The sequence below is a fragment of the Capricornis sumatraensis genome, chromosome 6 (genome assembly GCF_032405125.1).
Source record: "Capricornis sumatraensis isolate serow.1 chromosome 6, serow.2, whole genome shotgun sequence".
NCBI lineage: Eukaryota > Metazoa > Chordata > Mammalia > Artiodactyla > Bovidae > Capricornis > Capricornis sumatraensis.
The window spans coordinates 56012493-56038572 of record NC_091074.1 but is presented as its reverse complement, the minus strand read 5'-3'; the positions used below and the strand labels follow the sequence as shown (position 1 = coordinate 56038572).

The following is a 26080-nucleotide window of genomic DNA, read 5'->3' as shown; positions in this document are numbered from 1 at the left end:
TGCTTTCAAACTTTTTTATTAAATTTCTGCAATTAGATAATAGTAAACTAGGTTTATTTTTTAAATAGAAGTGTCTCTTTTTTATGTTAAAAAATGAAACTCATGGTCTTTGAGTGTCTGCTTTCTCAGCCAGAAGTAGATCTCACAAATATTTAAAATGAAACCAAAAAGATATTTTCATAATACTACATTTCCTATCATAATCTTGACGAATGTATTTTTTTGAGAGAGAGCAATATACAATGAGATCCTTACTGTAAACTCTGTTTAGAAAGGATGACCGACATTTACCAGTTACTTATTTTGAGGCTGGTGACAGGCAAAGCTTCTTCCTTCATTGCTTCAGTTATGGGATTCATTGTGCATTCATTCATTATATTGCTTTCCTTGCTTCTGTAATAAAAATTATGCATTACACATTTATGATACAAAACAAACGAATTTAGAGTAGCTATTTAATAAGTACTCACTCAATGGGTAATTTAGAACTTTCAAGGTTAAAGGAAACTTTTTTGCTTTAAAAAAAATGCAATTGACTCACTTGGCAGTTCCTGCTTCACTCAGTGTTGTACATTTCCTTGTTGACCAGACAGGCCATAAGCAGAAAACTAAAAACTAAAAAATCATCATACCATCTGGCATTAATTTTGTTTGGAAATTCCCATTGTTGTTAACAAGTATACATGATAATGAATCTCTATTATTTGGGTTATTTGTGTCTTTCCTTCCTGAGTTTGTATAGTTAAGATCAGATAAAAGCTCGTTGGTAAAGTGTTTCTAAGTTTTTAGTAAAGGTAGGGATTTAAAAGTGCATAATAATATAAAAGAAGAAGTGGAAAGAAAAGGTGGTTATTTCTGGACTGTTAATGTCCGAATGCAGGTTACTTTAGCTTTGAAGGAGAAGCAAAAAAAACTTTCCACCCTATTATCAACATCTACAAAACCATTAGCTTTCCTAGGTACTGGCATGCACTTGGGTATTTATGTGTCCTCAGGGGAGTGGAACAAGAGCACATGGACAGGAAGCAGAGAGAGACAGCATGGATTCTTAGTTGGGGTCCAGATTATTGGTGCTGCTCAAGAGAAGACTGAACTATTGGCTTGGCCAAAAAGTTCATTTGAGTTTTTATGTAACATCTTCTGGAAAAACCCAAATGGAACTTTTTAGCTGACCCAGTACTTTAGGGAGGGGTAAGCTCTCTGTGTGTGGGTTTGATAGTTGGGAGTGAGGGTTAAGGGCATTGAGTGTGGGTGATTAGAGCAGAAAATCCATAAGATCCCTGCTTCCTGGGATTCTTTTGTTCTGAGGTATTGAAGAATGGAAACAAACAATAAATTTAATAATGTCTTAAAGTTACAAGATAAAGATTACTGTCTTTTTGATGTAAGTTTTATGTTTTCTTTGTTCTGATGTTATTTTTGCCTTGCCCTCGTCAACCAGAAACGCCTCAGTTCCTGCACACGGGTGAGATTATAGATGGTGTAGACATGAGAGCTGAGGTTGGAATTCTTACCCAGAATATTGTTATCCGAGGAGAAATGGAAGTCTCATGCTATGCTGAAAATCAGTGTCAGTTCTTTGATTATGATACCTTTGGAGGACATGTCATGGTAGGCAAAAGGATTTGATGAATTCTTTGAAACTGTGACTGCTAAGTACATGTTTGACAAAGCTTTCAAGTTTTGGAATGACAACTTTATGGCTATTGATATCACATTTTATTTATCTTTCCAATGACAAGGAGATTTTAGATGATTAAAAGATAACATTATATCTTCATTTAGTTGATCTGGACTCTTAGTTAAATCATTTAAGAATTGTCCTGTGAAGAATGAAATCAATTTATATTGGGAAGAATCAGTTATACAGACAAAAAAAAACACAAATAATCTCAGTATCATGCAAGCAATCTCTGAAAGGATCTTTTTTTTTTTAAACATGATATTCTGAAAGGGTAAGCAGTAGTGATGTACAAATTCAAGATATGTTTCTGTAAAGATATTTTTTATATGCAGATTTTTTATTCTGTAAAAGTACTGAGCACTTATTATATACTAAATGTTGCTCTGTGTACTAATCTATTGGACTCTTGGGCTTCATTTTGGCTACATGTGTCTTAAAATCAGTTTTGTGTGTTGAGTAGGATATTCTTTTTGGCTATGTTTCTGTTACACTGATTTCTGAAATGTTGGTCAGTGTCATGACTTTGTTTTTAGTAGTATGATTGAAAATCCAGAGTTTATAAATATTGAGACTGCTTAGTTGTGGATCATAGAGGCATTTTTTAAAAAGAACAGAAGTAAACAACGTTATATGCTAACTAAATCATTGAAGGAGGGTTTAGAAATAATTATTTATCAAACAAAAGTGGAGATTATAGAAATGAAAGAACAAGACTGGATAGGAAATGACCAAAATATTTGAACAAACCCACACATATATACAAAAATCCTTTTTGTAGCCTTCCTGGTTACCTTTCCTTGATTCCTAATAAGAGGCTATTTTTTTTATTACTCTTTAAAGTATTCATTTATGTAAAGAAGCATTTGCTAAATTCTGAGCTGGAGATCCAAGAAAACAGAATGTGAAAGAAAAATGCTTTCATGTCTGGTCTCCTTCAGATATTTTCTATTAAAACAATATTTTGGGGGAATTTCCTTGGTGATCCAGTGGTTGAGAGTCTGCCTTCAAATGCAGGGGACTCAGATTCGATCCCTGGTCAGAGAACTAAGATCCCACATACCACAGGGCAACTAGAGAGCCCATGCACCCAACAAATACCCTGCACACTGCAACTAAGACCTGATGCAGCCAAATAAATATTTTAAAAAAAAAAAAACAATATATTTTGTTACTTTGCTTCTGAGCTACTTTACCCTAAGCTACTTTGCTTATGTGTTAGTTTGATTTTTGGTTATCTTATAGATAAGGAAAAATTTTACTTCAGTCCATCTTTCTCATGTGGAATTGAAACACATGGGTCAGCAGCACCTGGGACGGTACCCTGTTCACTTTCATCTGTGTGGAGATGTGGATTACAAAGGAGGATACAGACATGCAACATTTGTGGATGGCCTGTCTATTCATCACAGCTTCTCAAGGTGCATCACTGTGCATGGGACAAATGGCTTGCTGGTAAGTAACCTCATATTGTGCTGATACATTTTATGAAAACAGTCACCTCTGCTTCATTCCCATGACTTGTCAATTTTATACAAGTAAGCTGTTGGACCACAGGTCTTACTCTCTCCTGCTTTCCTGAGAATTCTGCTGTTTTTCTCTGTTCCCTTAAGAGATCAGTGAACCTTGACATTTGACTTTGCCCCGTCAGCTAAGATGAAAATTTTTTGCTTTTGTACTTAGCATGCCTCATGAATAGCACTTGTCAACCACAGCCAGTCTTGTTACCAATGACATTATACACTTGTATTTTGGCAGATAAAAGACACCATCGGCTTTGACACACTGGGTCATTGTTTCTTTCTGGAAGATGGTATTGAACAGAGAAATACTTTGTTCCACAATCTGGGACTCCTCACCAAACCAGGCACACTCCTTCCCACGGATCGGAATAACTCCATGTGCATCACCATGCGGGAAAAAGTATTTGGAAATTATATCCCTGTGCCTGCCACTGACTGTATGTGAGTAATTGGTGGAGTGAAAAGCTCACGTGTGATGGCTTAGGCCTGTTGACTTTTGGGGGATATGTTTAGTGGGAGGTTTTTAGAAGATGGGATTTTCCTGACGAATATTTAAATCACCTTAAAAAAAATGCCTTTCAGGGCTGTTTCAACTTTCTGGATTGCTCATCCCAACAATAATCTGATTAATAATGCAGCTGCAGGCTCACAGGTAAATAACACTAAAGTGCATCAATGTTTTTTTGCATTCGTGTTTGTAAGTGTTCTGGTTTATATGTCTATGCAACAGAGTATGTGGTAGTCTAACTCAAGCACCTTGCTTTCTGGTACTGCTTATTGTAGCCTGATCTCAGAGCAGGCTGTGGTTGAAATGGTTCTTCTGTTTCTTCACATCATTTGTGCCAGTTAGTATTTATGAGTGTACAAAGACAGATGCTAAATGGAAGAAAAGAGGGGGCTAGTATATCGGGTTATCATGTCATCTCCAGAGTGTATTTTTAGTGTATTATGTACAATCCTTCTGGCTTCTCCTATTTCAATCATATGTTCATGAGTAAAAAAAAGCCTTATGAGACTGGGTTATTCTGTAGAATATTATGACAATGGTCATTCTGGTCAAAGGGGCATATCCTTTTTGTTAAATATAGTGATTTTATACACTTGGAAAATCCACCTCCTTAGTAGAGCAAGGACTCAACTGTGTGCCTTTATTTTATTTATTAATTTATTTTTGGCTGCACTGGGTCTTCGTTGCTTTTCTACAGCTTTCTCTGGTTGGAGAAAGTAGCCCTGCTCTTCATTGTGGTGAGTGGGCTTCTCACTGTGGTGGCTTCTCTTGCTGTGGAGCACAGGCTCCAGACACACGGGTTTCGGCAGTTGCACCATGTGGGCTTGGTAGTTACTGCACGTGGGACTGTGGAGCACAGACTCAGTAGTTGTGGCACACAGGCTTAATTGCTCTGGGTTGTGTGGCATCTTTCTGAATGAGGGGTCGAACCTGTGACCTCTGCATTGGATTCTTAGCCACTGCACCACCAGGGAAGTTCAGCTGTGTGCCATGTACTAGTTATGTGCCTTAAATTGTTTCACATACACAGGGATAATTTAAGAGAATAAATGAACTATTTTTGGATGACAGAAATGTCTCCTGGATAAACTCAGAGAAATTTACATCTGTAATTGAGTGTTTTTATAATACAGCTGCTAATTTATAATGTACAAATGAATCTTTAAGACATAATACTATTATGATTATATCTGTGCTGAAAACTATAGCACAGAAATATGAGCTTTGCAGCAAAACCTGAATATTCATACACATACATCATGGCTATTAACATTTTAAAAAGGAAAGGAATATCTATCATTGTTTTCCAGAATAAAGGAAAAAATTACCTGAAGGGAGTATTTCTTCAAGATAGCAAGAAAGCAGGTATCACTGGGTGATGGTAGAATTTATATCTGCAGTTTTTCTTAAAAACATAAAGCATAGGAGTCTTACTTGACAGGGCAGAGACCTGGACATTCAGTCATTTCAGTCTTCTATTCATTCATGTTTCATCAAATATTTGTTGAGCCCATATAGGATTTGTACTGAGAGTTTCTAGTTGGAAGATGAGATTTTGGGTAGAGGTGGCCAAGGATTTGATGTGCAGTCTTACCCCAGGATCATCTGACCTACATTACATTACAAATGAACACAGAGCAGAGACTCCTTTCAGCTATTTTCAGAAGTCATGGCTTGCAGATCAAAGTAATTGCAAAGAGTCCATGAAAAATGTAAGTTGAGGTTGCCAGACATCCTTCTGAGGGCTCATTTGAGAAAAGAAGAAAGCAGGTGTTTATCTATTCCCATCTCTTATATGTTCTTCTCCCTTTTCATTCTGTGAGTTCTTTTTTTTCTGTCTAGAAAAACTGCTCCTGTAAAGCTCATGTTTTGGCAAGGGTTTTCCTCCCAAAGTAAATCAAACCCTTTTTTCTTGTACCTTTCCACTGCCTTTTACAAAGCTCCCTTTACCTGTCTTGACACCACAGTGTTTTAACAGGAAACAGCTGCTACTTCCTTATCCCCCTTTTTCCATCCCCCAGCCCCAAACTCTACTGCGTCTTGGGAGGGTTCACTGCCCTTAGTTTATAAAGCTATGGTGTGGAGGCTTCTTCATAGCCCTCTGAGTCTGTTTTGTGCCCAAAAGCATAGAGGTGGCAGACACATTCTTCAGAGGAGTTTGTTTTTACTGAGACCTATCTGTAAAGTTTTATCATGGAAAAATGCCAAATACTGCTTTCATTTTGCTGATATGTTTTCCGCAATTCATCTATGTTCCTAAAGGACTTTGTCAAAACTAGTATAGTACTTATTAGCTATACTTTAGTTGCGTCTATGTTTCCCATTAGACTATGAATTCTTTGAGAATAGGCTATTGTATACCTGGCACTAAATGAATGTCTGCTAAATCTGAATCGATACTGTAATTTTGGACTATATATTTGAGTTTTAGCAATCTGCTTAATCAGTGTTGATGTGAAGTTGTCCTTCACACTGGGCTGATTTTTAATTAAATTGTAAAATAAAAAATTGTCACAGAGATTAAGAACATTTCGTTTTATTTTATATCCCATTTTGAGTGTCAGAAAATTTCAAACTCTTCCGCTGCTCCAGTTAAGGTAAGTAACACTGAGACTGAACAGACAGGACCCAGACTGAGACAGCATCCTGATTCATGCATGTGGTGGTTTTTTCTCTTTGGCAAAAATTTGCCTCAGGGTAGGAATGGCATTGGAGTTGTTTGAAAGAAGTCAGTGATTTCTGTGTGTTGATGGATAGTTGTTTAATAGGTATGACTCATCTATTGATCAGGTTTGGAGGTAAATAGAAAAAAAACCCCCATATTGCTAAAAGGCTATCCTGTCCTGGTCATGTGAAAGGAAGGGAGGCTTGTTTGGTTCTAGTTCTGCATGACTTTTTAAAGTTAATGATAGGAAAGTTATTTTGAATAAAATTTTGGTATCAGCTAGTTTTTCTGTCCCATCTTAAAAGCAAAATTAAATTTGCTTTAAAAAAAAATCAAACCTGATGCACTGCTTTGAGAGTTGGCTACATGAGTGCACAACTTTTTAAAGTCAACTCTGAACCTGAAACAATGAATAATTCATGTTAAAAAGATTAAACTTGTTTGTGAAATGCTTAGTTTACGTGAGGGTGTTTCATAGAGTGGTTTTATAAAAGGATGCCTTTAATGACCTTGCCCTTTTAATTATAGGATGCTGGAATATGGTATTTATTCCACAAGGAACCTACGGGGGAATCCAGTGGATTGCAGCTCTTAGCAAAACCAGAACTCACTCCACTGGGAATATTTTATAATAACAGGGTCCATTCAAGTTTTAAGGTAGGTTCCTAAGTTTTAACAATTGGTATGTGTAATTTACAGAGTAAAGGATGAACTACTGTGATTACAACTGAGAGATGTTAATACTAGTTAGAACTTGTCATCAGAGAAAGTAATTTGTGATTAAAAAAGCTGACTCTTAATCCTGCCACATTCAGGATGTATAGACAGCTTTCTGTTTATATACAGACAGAAATAAATGCTGTGGCTCACATGTGCATGCAATCTGAATAATTATAATAATGGACTTGAACCATGAGTCCTCATCCTCTGTCCTTCGCTTACTTTCCTTCCAATCTTTAATATCATTGCATGTTTCTAAGGATGTACACATTAGTATATTGTATGCTTTGGGGGCTTAAAAGGCATATTTTCTCTCTTTTCTCAGTGCTGATGGAATGTCCTGTTGGACATTTAATATAGTTATATAAACAGTGAAATATTGTTTAAGAGTATTTGACCTAATTTAAAATGATATGTAGGTCAAATATATGAAAGGCCATTTAGGAACTCTGATTTTCATGGTATTTGACACTTAACCTTCTTGGTGATAAAATGCATCTGGTTCATTTTGTACTCTTGAGGCATCTTGATATTTTTATTATGTGAACAGTGCCCAAATTCTTTCCTCTGATGTGATCCACATCAAAGTTCAATGAATAATTTCCCTTTATGAAACTCAGAGGATCCTTTAAAAACCTAAGTGTGATATAATTTGAAGAACTTAGAATCACTTGATGAAGACTTAAGAGAGGAAAAAGCTTTACACAGAACTGTGATATTTATGAACTGAATAGTTGATTAAGAGTGGTAATAATTGAAAACAACACTTCAAAGTAGAAGTCCTCAAAATTTTAAAATTATTGGTGGTATTACAAAAAACACCTTATTCTAATTAATTTTGTAATATCATGTACCATGAGGAAATGTAGTATTCCACTATATCAATTTAAAATAAAAGATATTAGATCTGAACAAAGGGTGGATTGTTAGATTTTAAATTTAAATTTGTTAAATTTGAGACCACAGTATTCTTTCTTAAAATGCAGTGGATTGCACACCCTTTATTAGAATCCTGTTGTCTTGACTCTTAAGCATACTGACTCTGCATCGTCGGGCATTTGCTTCTCCTTAGTCTTCTTCCTCCCTCCATATATTTCCTGATAATCCATCTAAGATTGTTTTTTCCCCTCAGATGTGCCATGCTGTCTCTCATCCCCAGAGGTTTTGTACAAATGATTCCCTGGAGCGCTTTCCTCGGGGTTCCTTAGATGTTTCCCACCAACTCCCTGCCCTTCAGTCTCTGACCTGGTCTTCTGTGTGGCTGGTTCCTTCAAGTGTCAGCTTTTGAATTCAGGACATCCCCTGGATTCTCTCTCCTGCCTTCAGAGAAGGTCTCATCTTGGTGCCTTTCTTATGTGCTGCCAAAGCATCATCTATTTCCTTCATTATATGCTTGCTATATTGTGTTGTAATTGTTTATTTAATTGCATATCTTCCTCCTCGTTTATGGAGTAACAGCAAAGACCCTGGTTTTCTGGGTGACATGTAATTCTTGGTGAACCCCAAGGTGGGCACTAAAGAAAGGTTTGACCAAATGAGTAAAATTATAAAAAAAAAAACAAACCAATAAAGTAGCCATTTTTGTAATACTTTGGTTTGGCTGTTTACCTCTTCTCCCTCCTTTTTTGGTAGATGTGATAAGTTAAAACTTATTTTCATGTATCCTATATGTCATTATAACTTGGGATTTATATTCATTTCAGTCCATTATTATGTTTTCCAGGCTGGCTTATTTATTGACAAAGGTGTCAAAACAACCAATGCTAGTGCTGCTGACCCAAGGGAGTACCTCTGTTTGGATAACAGCGCAAGGTAGAACTGGTCTTTTTAAGTCACACTCGAGCCATATCTTGTCAAAGTAAAACTTTCTGAGTTGAGCCATTGTCCTCTTCTCCAGTAACAAACATAGTTAAACTGAAGTTTTTAAGGTTTGTGGGAGGGTTTTGAAAAATCATTTATTTTGCTGTTCTAGGTACTGTGGCTGGGCTTTTTATCTTAGTGAGATGCCAAAGAAATGGATGCTTCTTCTCTTTTTGACAGTTGCAAATTGATGTTAGAAGGAGTTGTAGAAAGAGAAATAAAAAGAAGAGAGATATGTTGAATAAGGGTCCAAATTTGGCCTACAGTAAAATATGACTCATCGAAAAACAAGCTAAGATGTTTTAATATAATCCCTGAAAACCAAGGAATATGTAATTTATTGTTAGTGGTCAAAATGGAATGTTTCATTAAATCTATTTCAAAGGGAAAAGTCTCAAACTTGATCAAGCTAGTTCTGGTTCAGTTGTTTGTAGTCTCAGATTCACATCATAGTTGGGCTCTTTGTTACTCTCCTTTATAACCACAAAATGTAATTGGAATATGGATCAACATTTCAACAAAGTTTTTTTTTTTTTTTTAACATCCTGTAAATGAGCCAAAATAAATAAAATGTCTCCAATGGAAACAAAATTTTCCGGAAGATGGCAACTTAAGGTCATATTCAGTAGAAACTGTGTATGACCTTAAGTTGCCATTTTTTCTGGGAAATTTTGTTTCTATTGGAGACATTTAATTTATTTTGGCTTATATAGTGCATGTTAAAAAAAAAAAAAAAACTTTGTTGAAATGCTGATCTATATCCCAGTCATTTTCCAGGTGGCTCAGTGGTAAAGAATCTGCCTGCCGATGTAGGAGACGTAGGAGACATGGGTTCAATCCCTGAATCAGAAAGATCCCTTGGAAGAGGAAACGGCAACCTACTCCAGTATTCTTTCCTGGGAAATCCCTTGGACAGATGAGCCTGGTGGGCTACAGTCCATAGGGTTGCAAGAGTCAGACATAACTGAATGATTGAGCATGAGCATGATATGAGCCAAAAGAAATAAAATGTCTCCAATGGAAACAAAATTTTCTGGAAAAGATGGCAACTTAAGGTCATATTCGGTAGAAGATGTGTGTATGTTATTTTTCTATACTTCAGATGGATTGACCAACTAAAGGATTTGAAACGGTGCTAGGTTTAATAGACTCTGTTTACAGTCATTTAAGAAAAGGATGCTGGGTGCTGTTGTTCACAAAGGAATAAAGTAGGAGCCACACTGTAGGTTGGTGAAGCAGAATCATTGTGCCACAATAATAAAAGGTCCAGAGAAAACATGAATGTGTTAGTCTCTCAGTCATGTCCTACTTTTTGTAACCCCACGGACCGTAGCCCGCCAGGCTCCCCTGTCCATGGAATTCTCCAAGCAGGAATACTGGAGTGGATTGCCATTCCCTTCTCCAGAGGATCTTCCCAACCCAAGGACTGAACCCAGGCCTCTAGCAATGCAGGCAGATTCTTTACCATTTGAGCCACCAGGGGTGGCACTTAAAGAAAAGAATGCCAGGTGTTGTTCACAAGGGAATAAAGTAGGAGCCACACTTTAGGTCAGTGAAGCAGAATCCTTGTGACACAGTAAAACTGGGGAAATAAGTTAGTAAAACTACTCATTATGAAAGATCAAGTTAAGCCTGAAAAATATTAAAGCAATAATCAGATGATGTTTGAGAAGTGGAGAAATTGTGAGTATTGTTTAAATAAATTGAGTGGTAGACACTTAATAGCTGAGCAAGATATGATGTAGAAAAACAGGAGATAAACTTGAGATGAAAAAGGAGCATATAGATGGCAATAAATTATGAACCAAGAAGAGAATATTAACTGACAAAACAAAGGAATCTTGCTAGAAGATTGCTACTGTTTTTTGAGAGTTTGTTATAACTGGTAGAACTAGTAATGTGTGCTTTGCTAAGTTATTAACAGTATTAATAAAAAAATCTTTACATAAAACACAATCGACTCTTGTCTGCCTTAATAATTATATGTGTGTATATGAAGGGATGAATGAAGAAAATATATTTCAGAATCTTGATATTTTCATTATACTTGATAATAAAACAACCTATTCATAATGGCCTAAGAAGCTCCTTACCCTGTGTATGCATGTCTGATACCATGATAATGATAATCTTTTCTGTGCTCTCTATACTTTTCTCACTAGTTTATAAAGCATACGTGTTGGTAAGGAGTTAGACTCCATTTGGAAGTTATTATTGAGAAGAACTGATTAGAAGAGTAACAAGACATTTGGCAGCTAGTATATACGTTTAATTTTGTATAAACTGATGAATAAAAGATGCCACATGCATTCATGCAGTCTAGACATGACTAAAAATGATGAAACTCAAACACAAATGAGTAATAAGTCAGCCCATGAATTAAACATCCAGTTCATGGGATTCAGAAGGTATTTAATGTGTTCATCAAAGGGGAAGTTGACTTAATCAGATGAGTCTCTCCTTGTATCTTCAAGATGTGAAACTATAGGAATCCAAAGATAGAATATTTTAACTCCAGAAAGCTCTCAGGTGAAGACAGGGAAGTTTCATCTAAGAGAGTAAAAGAACATGAAAACCGACTAGTACATTTAAAGCAGAAGACAAGTGAGAGTCGGGAAGTGTGCTAAAGGCTCATAAATGGAAGGGGATGGAAAATTAGCTGCATTTTCTACAGACTAAGTGGAAAGGAAGATGAAAAACAAAGGGTATTTAAGCAAGTGGTCAACGATTTATATGGATAGGAATTTCAGAAAAAATGAGATGGCTACAGCAGAAAATTAGATGTTGCTTTATTCTTTTTTTTTTTTTTTTGGCTTTCTTTTAGAACATTGTGTAGTTTCCTTTCCAAAACTGTTCCATCTGCTTGATATTATGTAATGACCGCAGAGCTGTTTGGCAGCAGCTACAATGCCAGGAGAGTGGGTGACGGCTCAGTCTTTTTACCCCTTCGGTCAGAGCTATTTAGTGTACGGGGTCACATACACAGTCTTAAGGGTGGGTGGAGCGCTTTCTAGAGTGCTGTCCTTATTATCTGTTCTCCATGATCCTGTCACCAAGTAGCAGCTAGTGACCAGTTAAAAAGTGAAATTCGGTATATCATTGCTCTGACTCCATGTTTCTGACAACTTTCCATCACACTTATTGACCCACCTACTTTATTCAGGTATGATTGACATGTAAAAAGCTGTGCATATATAGTGTCAAGAACTCAGTAAGTTTGGAAATAAGTACACACCTATGAACTATCAAGGGCAAAGTTTCCTTCTGTCTCCGTTATGGACATTATTTTATGAAGTAAAAAATTAGTTTTTGGTCAAAAGACCTATAGACTAGCTCTCTAGAATTTATTTATCTTATAAAACAAAAGCTTTTATACCCTTTGACCATCACCTTCCCATTTCTTCCTCCCTCCAGCCCCTGGCACCGCCATTCTACTTTTCCCTTTGCATTTAGAATAAAGAACCACGTCCTTGCCTGAAACACGCCTTCCTCTCTGTCCTCTTCCTCTTGCTTTGTACTTACCAGCCAACCTGCTTGTTGTTCTTGAGCGTGCCAAGCTCGCTCATGCGTTTGGACTTGCTGCTTTCTCTGTGTAGCTGCCTCTCCCATCGTGACATACATACATCTTTGGTGGGCACTACCGTGTCCCAGCAACTTTCATAATAGCAATTTTTGCAAATGATACTTCATGGTTATATGGTTGAAGCATCTCAACTTGCTGAATGGGTTTTTGTAAAGCTCTCTAGTTTTTCTTTCTCCACCTCCCCAGCTTTGTAAGATTATGATGGAAGCGATCTTATTTTAAATTAGGAAGCCTTCTGGAATTATTTGATCTGTTACACTTAACATTTTTTGACACCAGTATTTTTCCTTGGTCTTTTCGTTAAGATCCTTGTAAACGTTTTCGGAAGAGAAATAAAAAGTTAAATTAAGTCTTTATAACTAATAAGTCGATGAAATACAGTCTACTTTTTAAAGTGCTGATATTTTATTTTTTATATTTTTATTATAATAGATTTACAGTATATTAGTGTCAAATGTTGGAGAAGGCAATGGCAACCCACTCCTGCCTGGAAAATCCTATGGACGGAGGAGCCTGGTAGGCTGCAGTCCATGGGGTCGCTAAGAGTCAGAGATGACTGAATGACTTCACTTTCACTTTTCACTTTCATGCTGGAGAAGGAAATGGCAACCCACTCCAGTGTTCTTGCCTGGAGAATCCCAGGGATGGGGGAGCCTGGTGGGCTGCCGTCTATGGGGTCGCACAGAGTTGGACATGAGTGAAGTGACTTAGCAGCAGCAGCAGCAGTGTCAAATGTATAACAATGATTCAGTGTTTTTATAGATTATACTTCATTTAAAGTTCAGTTGCTCAGTCGTGTCCGACTCTTTGTGACCCCATGAATCGCAGCACGCCAGGCCTCCCTGTCTATCACCAACTCTTGGAGTTCATTCAGACTCATGTCCATCGAGTCGGTGATGCCATCCAGCCATCTCATCCTCTGTCATCCCCTTCTCCTCCTGCCCCCAATCCCTCCCAGCATCAGAGTCTTTTCCAATGAGTCAACTCTTCGCATGAGGTGGCCAGAGTACTAGAGTTTCAGCTTCCTTCCAAAGAACACCCAGGACTGATCTCCTTCAGAATGGACTGGTTGGATCTCCTTGCAGTCCAAGGGACTCTCAAGAGGCTTCTCCAACACCACAGTTCAAAAGCATCAATTCTTTGGCACTCAGCCTTCTTCACAGTCCAACTCTCACATCCATACATGACCACTGGAAAAACCATAGCCTTGGCTAGATGGACCTTTGTTGGCAAAATAATGACTCTGCTTTTCAATATGCTATCTAGGTTGGTCATAACTTCCCTTCCAAGGAGTAAGTGTCTCTTAATTTAAAGTTATTATAAAATAATGGCTTCATTTCCCTGTGCTGTATGGCATATCCTTGTTGCCTGGGTTGCCATTTCCTCCTCCAGAGGACCTTCCCCACCCAGGGATTGAGCCTGTGTTGCTTATGTCACCTGCACTGGCATGCGGGCTCTTCACCACTAGCACCACTTGGGAAGCCCTGTTTATTTTATACATAGTAGTTTATATCTCTTAATCCCATACCACCATCTTCTCCCTCCTCCCTTCTCTCCACACTGGTAACTACTCTGATAACTACTTGTTTGTTTTCTGTGTCTGTGAATCTGTTTCTTTTTTTGTTATATTCATTTGTTTTATTTTTTAGATTACACATACAGGTGATAAGGTGGAGCATTTATTTGTGTTTATTTGTCTGACTTATTTCACTAAGCAGACTACCTTCTAGGTCCATCTGTATCACAGATGGCAAATTTTCATTTTTTATGGTTGAGTAATATTCTATAAATATAATCTCTTTTAAATTTAGGCATTTTAGAGACATGGAACCCAGATTTCCCTCTATATCTAAAACATTTCACCAGCACACAACTAAAATAATACTCTGGTTCACAGATATGTATGTTGAAATATATGATTAATTTACTCAGTAAGTTTATTTTAATATCATGTAACTTAATTTATGAAGACATGCTATATTTCTTAGTTTGAGGTTTTTGTTTATTTTTGAAATGCTTTTAGTGCTTGGAATGTTCTGTAATGTCCACTCTATAAGATAAATTAATGAAAAACAAACTGAAATATGAAATCAGTTCTCTGCAAATTTGTAATTTTTTTTTCTAGTATTTTAAACGCAGATATTAAGTTGTGTCTTGGTTTTTTTGGTCTTGTTTTGGTCAAGACAAAAATCTTGAATCTTGTTTTTTGACACTTAAGCTTATAATTTTAAATAGCTGATTCCCATTGCCTTTTTATTACTCTTTAAAAGTCTCTTTTTTTTTTTTCTCCCAACCCTAAGGTTTCGGCCTCATCAGGATGCAGACCCTGAAAAGCCACGTGTTGCTGCTTTAATTGACAGGCTCATTGCTTTTAAAAATAACGACAACGGAGCTTGGGTTAGAGGAGGAGACATTGTTGTTCAGAATTCAGCGTGGGTATTCTCTATGAAGTTACTATCTGATGACACCGATGTATTTATTTTTTAGGCTATTTTTAAAAACTCAGTAGACCGAAAGTACAGTGGTGGTTTCTGGACTCATAGTATCATTACTAATAGACAGGACAAGCTCTGAGGAAGTATGTTAACCGACTGCAAATGTTTGGAATCGTCTCATTCTGCTGCTGTTATTGGAACTGAACTTGTCTGGTGACATGAGAGCTTTTTGATGAGATTAAACAGAAACTGGGACTTTATATAACAAACATGGTCTATGTCAGAGAACTAAATAAAGATTTTGAAACTACCTGCACTTTTTTCCTTCCTCTTGGAAACTCAGTTTCATGATGCTCTTCCACTGCCATTCAAAACAAAAGTTGAATTCCACCTTAATAAGTCTGTTGACTTATGTTTTAACATGACTTGAGGCAATAAGCCTCTCACTTCTTTTCCATTTGTATATTTTTAGGAGGAGCCTGAGGTATGTCAAGCTAAGATTTGGTGTTCAGGAGTTTAGAAAATTGTTTTTTTCTGGCTGATACTGATGTTAATTGCTTGGCATTTATCATGAAAAAACTGACACTGTTTAAAATCTGTAGAAATAATTTGGAATTAATATTGAAAAGTTTTGAAGAGAATACTATGATCTAATTGATAAAAATTAGTCATTCCTTGGTATTCATGGGGGATCAGTTTCAGGACCCCATTGAGTACTAAAATCTTGATGCTCAAGATCCTTATATAAAATGTCATAGTATTCAGTATTTTCATATAACCTATACACATCCTTCTGTATACTTTAAATCATCTCTAGAGTACTTGTTATACTCAAGACCGTAAATGCTACCTAAATAGTTGTAAATACAATGTAAATGCTACGTAAATAGTTCCCAGCACTGGACAAAATTTTGCTTTTTGGAGTTTTCTGGAATTTAAAAAAATATTTCTTATCCACAGTTGGTTGAATCTGTGGATGCAGAACACACAGATATGGGAGCCAACCTAATGATAAAAATTGTAAATATAGGTTTTTAACACACATTCTCTTTGGGCTTCCCTGGTGGCTCAGACAGTAAAGAATCTGCTTGTAATGCCAGAGACCTGGGTTTGATCCCTGGATTGGGAAGATCCCCTGGAGAAAGGGATGGCTACCCACTTCAATATTTTTACCTGGAAAATTCCATGGACCGAGGAGCCTGGTGGGCTATAGTCCATGAGGTTGCAAAGAGTCAGACACAACTGAATGACTAACACTTTCACTTTTCATGTGCTCTTTACTCTGTGCCAGATGCTGTTCTAAACAGTTGAAATGAATTAGCATTTTAATGCTTTCAGATATCCTATGAGGAAGCTTATAGTATCATTTCAGCCTTTAGGTGAGAAAACTGAGGGACACACAAGTAACTTGCCCAAGGTCACACAGCTAGTAATTGGCAAAGCTGAGATTCAAACCAGGTGCCTTTACTATGGAGACTATGCTTTTAGTTATTGGAGAGTGAAGTTTTTGTGTGGTCTTGAAGAGTAAATATTATTGGAACTTCTTGGGTTTTATGACAATTAAATATTGAGAGAATTACCTCTTACATGATGTGATAAATAAAAATGTTCCTCATTCTCTTTAGATTTGCAGACAATGGAATAGGACTGACCTTTGCCAGGTTTGTAATTACTTAAAAAATATTTATCTGTTTATTTTGAAGTTGTAAGGTAAAATAACCTTGATTTTTTTTTTTTTGATAGCACAGGAATGCTGTATCATTTATTAACATTAAAAAAATAGCACTCACTTCTTGATGCCACTAGAGGGCCAAAAATACATTTTTATTGATTAATTGAATTCACACCAAAGTAGGAGGTTGCTCTAGCTGGAATTGCACAGAAGGATAGGCCCATCATATTTTTTGCTAAGAAGAAAACCCTTGAGCTTTTGATTAAAGATCTTAAAAAGTAGGGGAATAAAGAGGAAGGGAGTAAAAGTTGGCAGCAAATTAAATATTTTCTTTCTTAAAAGTTGGTCTCATTGCACAATGGTCCTTAAGGACTGAACTTTTTATGTTACGTATTTTTCCCCAGATAACAGTTACTCTCATGCCCATCTTAAACATGTTTGTCATCTCATTGTTGTATTTAGGGCAAGTTTATTCTCCTCATTTGCAATATTGTTGTGTGAGACTGAAATAATTAGTTGTTGCTGCTAAATTAAACCTCATTTGTTTAAGTCTAATTTGCAAACCACATATTAATTTATAAGAGGTATACTCACAATTTAGAGGCACCTTTTGATGACTCACTAATATGTATTTAAGAAGCTGCTGGCTACTTTGAAAATTTTTAGGTTTTTAAAGTTATAGCTTGCCTTCCTGTGTGATTAATGATTATTCTTAATTTTAACAGTGATGGAAGCTTCCCAAGTGATGAAGGTTCCAGCCAAGAGGTATCTGAATCTCTCTTTGTGGGGGAGAGCAGGAATTACGGCTTTCAGGGTGGTCAGAACAAGTATGTAGGCACTGGAGGGATAGACATGAAGCCTCGGACATTACCTAGGAACAGGTGAGCATTGCTCTATCAGAGGAATGTTGCCTTTAAACAATGAATGAAGCTCTAACCCTTACAAAAGTTTCCATAATAAACTTGAATAGATTCCCACTGTGACACTTTTCCCACCATATTTATTATTATTAAAATGATTCATTATCATTGCTATTTCTATTGTATGTATTATCCTCTGGGATTCTGAAGCATTAACTATTAAACATTATATATAGATGTCATTATCAATTTTATGGGGCTTCCCTCAATGGTAAAGAATCCACCTGCAATGTAAGAGCCCTGGGTTTGATCCCTGGATCAGGAAGATCCCCTGAAGAAGGGAATAGCTACCCACTCCAGTATTCCTTCCCGGGAAATTCCTTGGACAGAGAAGCCTGACCGGCTATAGTCCATGGGGTCGCAAGGGTCGGATATGACGTAGCAACTAAACCAGCACATGAGTTTTATAATGAAGGAAACGATCCTGTTTATCCTTCTTGGATAAAGTCTTATGTAAGCTGGTAGGTTTTTTTTTTTTTTTTTCCTTTCCTGAGCCACAGAAAGTCACCAAACCATAAACTATGGACATCAAATCAGTTTTTCCTTAATATGGTGATGTTAGTTTTAAGAAATAGCCACTGGAAAAAAGAAATGACTTATTGAAAAGAGTCCTAGAAAATCAGTTGATAGATGCCAAAGCTGACTCAAAACCTAACTAGCTGTATAATTAACAATGTTTCAGATGTTGAAAGGGTATGGGGTAGACTTTTGGCATGTTTTCTGTCAAAATAATCACAGTCATTAAAATAGTACTTAGCACTATAAAGATTCTTCAGAACTTTTGGGAAACTATTACCTAACTAATCTGTACCTCAGCTCTGAGACACAGTTTAGAGTTGTCGTCATTTTACTTGTAAGAAAACCAGGTAGAGAAAAATTAGTGTTCTAAAGTCCTTACATCAGAGCTAATGTCAGATCTCATTAAGCATCAGTCCCCTTAAAGCTATCCACTGTGTCTGGATTTTGGGCTAGGACAGGTCAGCGGGGTAAGGCAAACGGACAGATGACTTTAAGGGACAGGTGGTAAATATTGGCCGAAGGGCTTAACTAGCTTCTAGCAAAGGGCAGCCTATCCTTGGCCTGTCTCCCCTGCTTATTGTTGGGAAATACTAAATGTCTTTACTACATGCTACACAATGTGTAGAACTTCTTTTAGTTAGACCATGGAAGCCACTAGGAAAGGAACTTCATGGATTTTTAATAGTTAACATTTACTAAATATTTATTATGTATCAGGCCCTGTTCTAAATAGTTTATTATTCAGTTAATCCTTGTAAGCCTGGTGAGGTAGGTGTTGTCATTGTCCTGCTTTATAAATGAGTAACTTACTAAAAGTAGCTAATGTGGGACTCAAAACCTGTTAGTTTGGCTTCAGTGCTCTGCTCTTTGCAATTAACCCAAAGCCGTTTCTTCTAATATGTAAATTAAAGGAAAAAAAAAAGCTGTATTAGTTGGGTATGGGCTGCAGTAAAATGGTGGGCAATTCAATTTCATTATTTTTATTTTACATTGGCCTCCAATGTAAAATACTTCAAAATGCTGTTGCTTCTGTGCTAGCTAGCAAGGAATTTTTTAAACAAAGATTGCTGGTTGGTCAATGGGCCTAATTTTTATTTTACTGTATCTTTGCAGCCTTTTCTATGGCAGAGGACCATTTTGGATATATTCTTGGATACACAAAGATAGGCATAGATTTTTAACCAGATTATTTGACTTTCTTGCTACTGTATATGATTTTTTATTGTAAAACACTGCCAAGTCATAAACTAATTAGGTGCTGTAGAAGTCGTCTGCAATGCCATTAAAAAACTTAGTAGGGGAAAAACCTAAGGGATCCAGAATATTATGGGTTTTGTACATTAATTATGGTTAATAACATATGATTAGTAAGTTAAGGAGCTTATGTTTGGACAGAACAGAGTAAAATGAATAAAATGAATTTCTCAATCTAGCTATAGTAAGCCTTGCAAACTTATACTTTTGTACTTTTAAGTATATCATCTCTCCTTATTAATGTTATTTAGTGGCTTTGAAAGAAGGTCTATCTGATTAAGCACAGATTTGTCTTCTTGTGCTAGAGATTTCGGAATTAAAGCTAAATGGTATGAGTTATCAAAGAAAAGATCTTAACTGAGTTGATTCAAGGAAGCAAAGTCACCTCTTGGAGAGGCCTTCAGTGTATCTGAAATAGCATCTCTGTCCTACTCAATTCTGTTCTATTACTATGTCTTTTGTTATGCTCTTATCTGAAATTACCCATTATGTTTTTGTTTGCCTTTCTCCCTGCAGTATAGGTTTCATTAGATTGGAGATCTTGCTTTATTAGCACTGTATCCTAGAATTGTACTTGGTGTATATGGGATATTTAACAGTATTTATGAAACAAATATGTAAGTGAAATGCTGTTAAACAGATGGGCCCATATGCATTAAACAAAATTTTGTATTTCAACAGGACATTTCCAATTAGAGGCTTTCAAATCTATGATGGGCCCATTCATCTCACCAGGTGCACTTTCAAAAAATATGTGCCAACTTTAGATAGATATACCAGTGCCATTGGCTTCCTCATGAAGAATTCCTGGCAGATAACCCCTAGAAATAACATCTCCTTCGTAAAGTTTGGTCCGCATGTAAGTACGTTCTTATGGCTCCTATACAGTGGCTATGGGTACCAAGCGGAGGGATGGCACATTTCCAGAGAAAGAAACACAGAGATGGGATTTGCACTGAGTTTTTAGGCTTGGGAGGTGAATTCTATGCAAGAGTAACTCCTGATTTCAGGTACTCTGTCCTGCTGAGTTTAGGGTGAGAACAGAAGTCCCATGTGACCTAGAGTATTTTTGATATTCTGGTGATATCATCAAAGGGAAAATGACTTAATGTGATGATACAGTGGTGGGAATTGTAGAATTTCATAGGAATAAGAGGACATATGATTTTGGGGAATTCAGTATAATAATCCATAAAGAGATTTGGGTTTTACCTGGTATTTTACTTTTCTGAGATCTATCCTGGGGAGCTGGAGAATAAAAGATGGGGAAAGAAGAGAAATACTGGGGTGATAGGAAACAAATTGGGTTATTTCTGATATAAACTATTGGAGTATTTTTATGAAGATTGCAAAAAAGACTGAGAGATAATTGTTTATGATACAGTAGGCCGCAGAAATCATTTTCTCAGTATTTCACCAGTGCCCTCCTTACCATCAATACATAGGCCAATCTGGTTATATACCCCCAGCCTCTTCCCATCTTGCCACTTCTAAGATGACAGCGGTATAGAGATGGAGTCTCAGACCATCTTGCTTTCTGCTCCCACAGGCAGCCACAATTGTAAAGTGACTCCTAGTTTTGTCATTCATGTCCATAGGCAAACTCTGTGGTTCCCCAGTTTAAAAGAGAACTTAGGTTAGTTTACCAAAGTCTATAACTGGTTTTTGTGAATAGCCGAGGCATGGAACAGAGGCACAGGTGCAAACTGATTGACTGGTTCTCGTCTAGACTGCATTACTCCAGGGGAAGAGGAAGAGCTACACTGTGGACAGGGCTGCATGTACATAGGGTGGGTCTTGGATTGCCTCTCCATTGTGGAGGTTGGCAGCTCACTTATAGCCTGGATGTTCTCTCCATACATAGAGTTTAGTGATCCCTGACATGGTCATACTGAAAAAACAGGTTTTAGATGTTGCATTTGTTGCAGAGTTAGAGTTCTCACAGCCTAAGAGAATCCATGCTGTTTAAGGCCAGTGTTTCATCAGCTTGGAATTTTCTAAGGTGCTGATGCTCTGGAACCATTTGTGAAGGGTATGTTCCTCAAATTTGTTCTTTCTAAAAAGATGGAGAGTATGTCCTAGACTTTAAGATTTAACCGTGGGAGGTATAAGTGAAGAGAGAAAAGAGTTTAGAACTAAGAACTTAGACCCATTTGTCCCACACATCACTGAGTTTCCATTGAGTTGCTTATCATTTAGATGTTCAGTTGATTTAAAAACTTGCCAAGGCAACGAGTGCATAGAAGCATCGTAAGGTGTATCTGCATGGTTTGAATAACATTAGCCTGGTGGGCTACAGTCCATAGGGTCGCAAAGAGTCAGACACAACTGAAGCAACTTAGCACGCACCGAAAGATTATAAATGATGTAACCTGTAGCCTGCTTTGTAGCTAGCTATGTACTATGTGTTTGAGAAAGGTATTGAATTAATGTTATCCGACATGAAAATTGCTGAGCTGGACTTAATCTGTGTTGAGGAGAGAAAAAAATAACAGACACCTTTCAACAGGTTCTAATGAGTCCAGTGGTCAGGCAACCATACCAAAACAACATTTAGACTGTTTCAGTTTGGAATTGTACTTATTTTTTGGTGACAGGAGTCATTCACAAGTTAACTAAAACATTTGAAGTAAAATGAAATGATTAGCTCAGGAGATCGAACTTGTAATATATTTTCATTTAACTGAGGTATCATTTGTGGACAGGGAAATGCAGAGATCTTAAGTGAAAAGGTTTTAAGTTTTAACAAATACATATGACTACATCGTTCCTCTTTCCACAACTATTCTGGTTTCTGTTACCATGAATTCGTTTTATCTGGGGAACAGGTAATCGTTTTTAAGTTGAAAAAAGGGAAAACATCAAAGATGAAGTTGAATGCTTGCTGCCGAAATTAAGGCTTCAGGAAGTTTTTTTTTTTCCCATTCATGTCATAATTAATCAAAAACGTTGGTTGACAACTATGCTGTGACCCAGAACTGCATAGTCTTAAAGGAACTGTAATGCATTGTAATGAACATGAAGTTGGGTTCTTGCAGGGGACACTAGGGAACATGGCAGGGGAGCCCTCACTGTGGGATGTCCTTGTTTTTTACTGCTGTCAGGTCTCTCTTAATGTGTTCTTTGGAAAGCCTGGCCCCTGGTTTGAAGACTGTGAGCTAGATGGTGATAAGAACTCCATATTCCACGACATTGATGGCTCTGTGACGGGATACAAGGATGCTTATGTGGGAAGAATGGACAACTACCTGATCCGCCATCCAGGCTGTATAAACGTGACCAAATGGAACGCAGTGGTGTGCAGTGGGAGCTATGCCCAGGTAGGCCAAAGTGCATCGTGATACCTGATCCCCCCCAGCTCCTGACAGCACTGTTTCTGTGAGGAGTACTCTTCAGGTCTTCGGGCTGATGGATACTTTTCTCAAAGCATGATTTTTTTTGTGAAGCAGTAAAAAAAAAAGAAAAATTTCATTAGAAATCATAGACCCATAGAATTTTATTTAAAGTTCCCCCACTACAAACCAATTTAAAAGTGGAAAAGTGAACCCAAGAGAAGTAGGATTAATTTGCACTTGGTTAAGTATGGTTGGGAGTTAGTTGGGGTGAGAAACCATATTTCCTGAGTCTTAGGCCAGGTTTTCTGGCTGTGCTACAGCTGTGCCCCCTGAGAAGCCATTTTATTCTTTGCTTTTAGGGTTACTGAGTGCTAAGTTGCTTCAGTTGTGTCCAACTCTTTGAGACCCTATGGACTGTAGCCCATCAGGCTCCTCTGTCCATGGGATTCTCCAGGCAAGAATATTGAAGTGGGCTGCCATTCTCTCCTCCAGGGGATCTTCCCAACCCAGGGATTGAACCCATGTATTGGCAGGTGGGTTCTTTACCACAAGTGCTGCCTGGGAAGCCCTTCAGGGTTATTATCTCTATTTATCTCTAAATTAGGGAATCTAACTTGTGAGGCAGAATATCAGTAGGTTACATGGAAAGTAGTATATTCTCAGAAACAGAGTTGGGAATTGGAAATGAGTGGACAAGGAAGAAATTCAAGGAAATTCTGCAAATCATAATATATTATGAAAATATGAAGGAGATGCTATTGATTGGGAAACACTTCTTTGAAAACATTAAGCTAGTGTGCATTTATTAACTGGATGCCAAGTATAAGAGGATGGAATACTTTGGGAGGTATAATGTTCAGAAAATAGATGCTGGAACTAGACCACATGGCTTTGAATCCTGGCTTTGCTGTTTTCTTAAATACGAGATGTGTAAGTTAATTAGCTACTCTGTGCCTCTGCACAGTGAGGATAATATTAGATTCTTTCATATGTGGCTGTTGCGAAGATGGAATGCATGAGTACTGATAACACGTTTCACCCGTGGCCTGGCACATAGTGAAGTGCTTGCTGCAATTAGTATTATTTGAAGAGCAAGGCTCTTAAGTTGCAAAGATGATTTTAATAGTTATATTTTGGATGGATAGAGGATTGCAGAATGAAGGTACCAGTTGCCCAGAATTTTGAAGAGAGCAGAATTTTGTTTCCATATTTTAGACAATTACATGGTCATATTTAAAAATAAATGTTGAGGGAGATAAAAGAATAAAGGAAAAGGATAACTGGAGCATGAAGAGGAGAATTAGAGGAAGAGCAAGGTATTCTCCAAGGCAGACTGAGCTCTGATAGTCTCAAAGGCAAGAAAGAAGCCTCACTTGCTGATGTGCTGCTGAATTCTCTTATTTGTAGGATGGGTTTTTCCTGGGGAAGGACCAGTTTGGTGGTGGAGTACCTTTGCTGAACTCTGGCTACTTAAACTATCAAGTGTGTGTTTGTGGCTCCTGCTTTTCAATGTCTTGAGCCCCTGGGGTCTTGTGGTTTCTGCCATTTAATAAGCCTTTTGTATTGGGAGCTTCCTGAAGCAGATTTCTTTATTACTCTTCAGACTTTGAATCATCATTGTTAAAGAATGCTATGATTCTTAAGTTTAAAAAAAAAAAAAGCTTCAAAAAGATTCTCATCAATAGACAAGACAAAGGGCTTGAGAGGGATAAAGATTAGAGAGATTTTTCTGGCTTCTTTTAAAGGAATACTAGCCTCTTTGTTGTGGGATTTCTCATCCCCATGGGAGCAAGAAGAATCATACTTGCCTGAGTTCCAGGAAAGACCAGGAAAGGATGGAGAATTAATTATAGTAAAAAATAAAGAAGAAAAGAATGTGGTTAAAAATGTGATTTATTTTTTCATTCAGTTTATTCTTAACCAGAATTGTCCTCTAAAATTAAGTAGACTCATTAATGCCTAAGAAGATGTAGAAATTTGAGAATTAAAACAAAAATAAGAAGCTTTTAAATTCTTTAATAGCTACAGTTGTAGGTAAATTGCTAGCCATGTGTATTCAAAGGAACATGTATCTGTTTGTCTTTCTTAATGTGGTATGTATTCACTAATGAAGACTTTATATTTTGTTTTAAATGTCTCTGTAATCTGGATTTCATATACTTGAGAATGTGAACCTGATACTTCTGTCTTACAAAGCAAAGCAGTAATTCTATTTTTTTGTTGTTTTTGTTTGTTTAATCCTGCCCACGAGGCTCTGGGAATGGTAAGATAGAAATTTTCTCCTGAGGATTTGAAATTTGGGTTGGGAGCCCAGATCTACAGCCATTTGTTGTTCCTTGGATGATATATAATACTGTAAGTTTTTAGCAAAAATTAGAAACAACTGGATCTCAAGATATTAGCTATTTGTAAATATTTTTAATGGAATGTCTGCTTTTTGCTGACCCAAGGATAAAGGTACTCAAGAAGAAAGGTGGTATCATAAGGAGCATGCTGTGCTGTGGTTAGCCACTCAGCCATGTCCGACTCTTTGTGACCCCATGAACTGTAGCCCACCAGGCACCTCTGTCCATGGGGATTCTCCAGGCAAGAAGACTGAAGTGGGTTGCCATGCCCTCCTCCAGGGGATCTTCCCAACCCAGGGATTGAACCCAGGTCTCCCACATTGCAGGCAGATTCTTCACCGACTGAGCCACCAGGGAAGCCCAGGAATACTGGAGTGGGTAGTCTACCCTTTCTCCAGGGGATCTTCCTGACCCAGAAATTGAACCAGGGTCTCCTGCACTGCAGGTGAATTCTTTACCAGCTGAGCTACTAGGGAAGCCCTCATAAGGAGCATGTGCCACCTCAAATCCTTGGATTTGTGAAAAGGCAGGTTATAGATAGGTGTTTAGGGTGAGATGTGTATTTTATCATATTTTATATATAACTTTTATATAACCTATTATTGGGTTGGCCAAAAAGTTCATTTGGGTTTTTCTGTTGCCATGTAATGAAAAAATCCTGAAAGAACTTTTTGGTCAACCCAATGTAATGAAGTACAGGTCACATATAAACATTTAAATAAACAATAAGTAAATATAATATATTAAACATATATATTTAAATGAAGACAATCAGTCTCAAACTATATATTTCCTATCTGTATTTTAATCTTTACATGGTGTCAGTATAGAAGAGTTATATCAAAATAGTCAAACACAAATGAAAGTTAAGACTTCGTGGCTCAAAGAATTTATAATTAAGGAATCACTATGGACAAAACTGTGTAATAGAGAAACAGAAAACAGAGAAGTCGTGTGGATTACATGCAGCATTCTGCAGACGCTTCGATACTTCTGGGGAATTCTGTTACAGATGCTGATTTGTTTTAGGAGATTGTTCTGAGGTTTGTTCCTTGGAGGA

The 26080-nt window shown here is 37.2% G+C and overlaps 1 protein-coding gene across 2 annotated transcripts in view; it reads left to right on the top strand.

Moving 5' to 3' along the window:
* Positions 1-26080, top strand: part of CEMIP2 (cell migration inducing hyaluronidase 2) — a 79994-nt gene that overhangs the window by 33488 nt on the left and 20426 nt on the right. For both annotated transcript variants that reach the window (XM_068974678.1, XM_068974677.1), the window contains exons 7-17: positions 1442-1611; positions 2927-3136; positions 3440-3645; positions 3787-3856; positions 6906-7034; positions 8821-8909; positions 14841-14972; positions 16601-16636; positions 17373-17528; positions 20022-20199; positions 22445-22660. In XM_068974678.1, the coding sequence (XP_068830779.1) occupies positions 1442-1611; positions 2927-3136; positions 3440-3645; positions 3787-3856; positions 6906-7034; positions 8821-8909; positions 14841-14972; positions 16601-16636; positions 17373-17528; positions 20022-20199; positions 22445-22660 (1592 nt within the window). The remainder of the gene's footprint in view (positions 1-1441; positions 1612-2926; positions 3137-3439; positions 3646-3786; positions 3857-6905; positions 7035-8820; positions 8910-14840; positions 14973-16600; positions 16637-17372; positions 17529-20021; positions 20200-22444; positions 22661-26080) is intronic.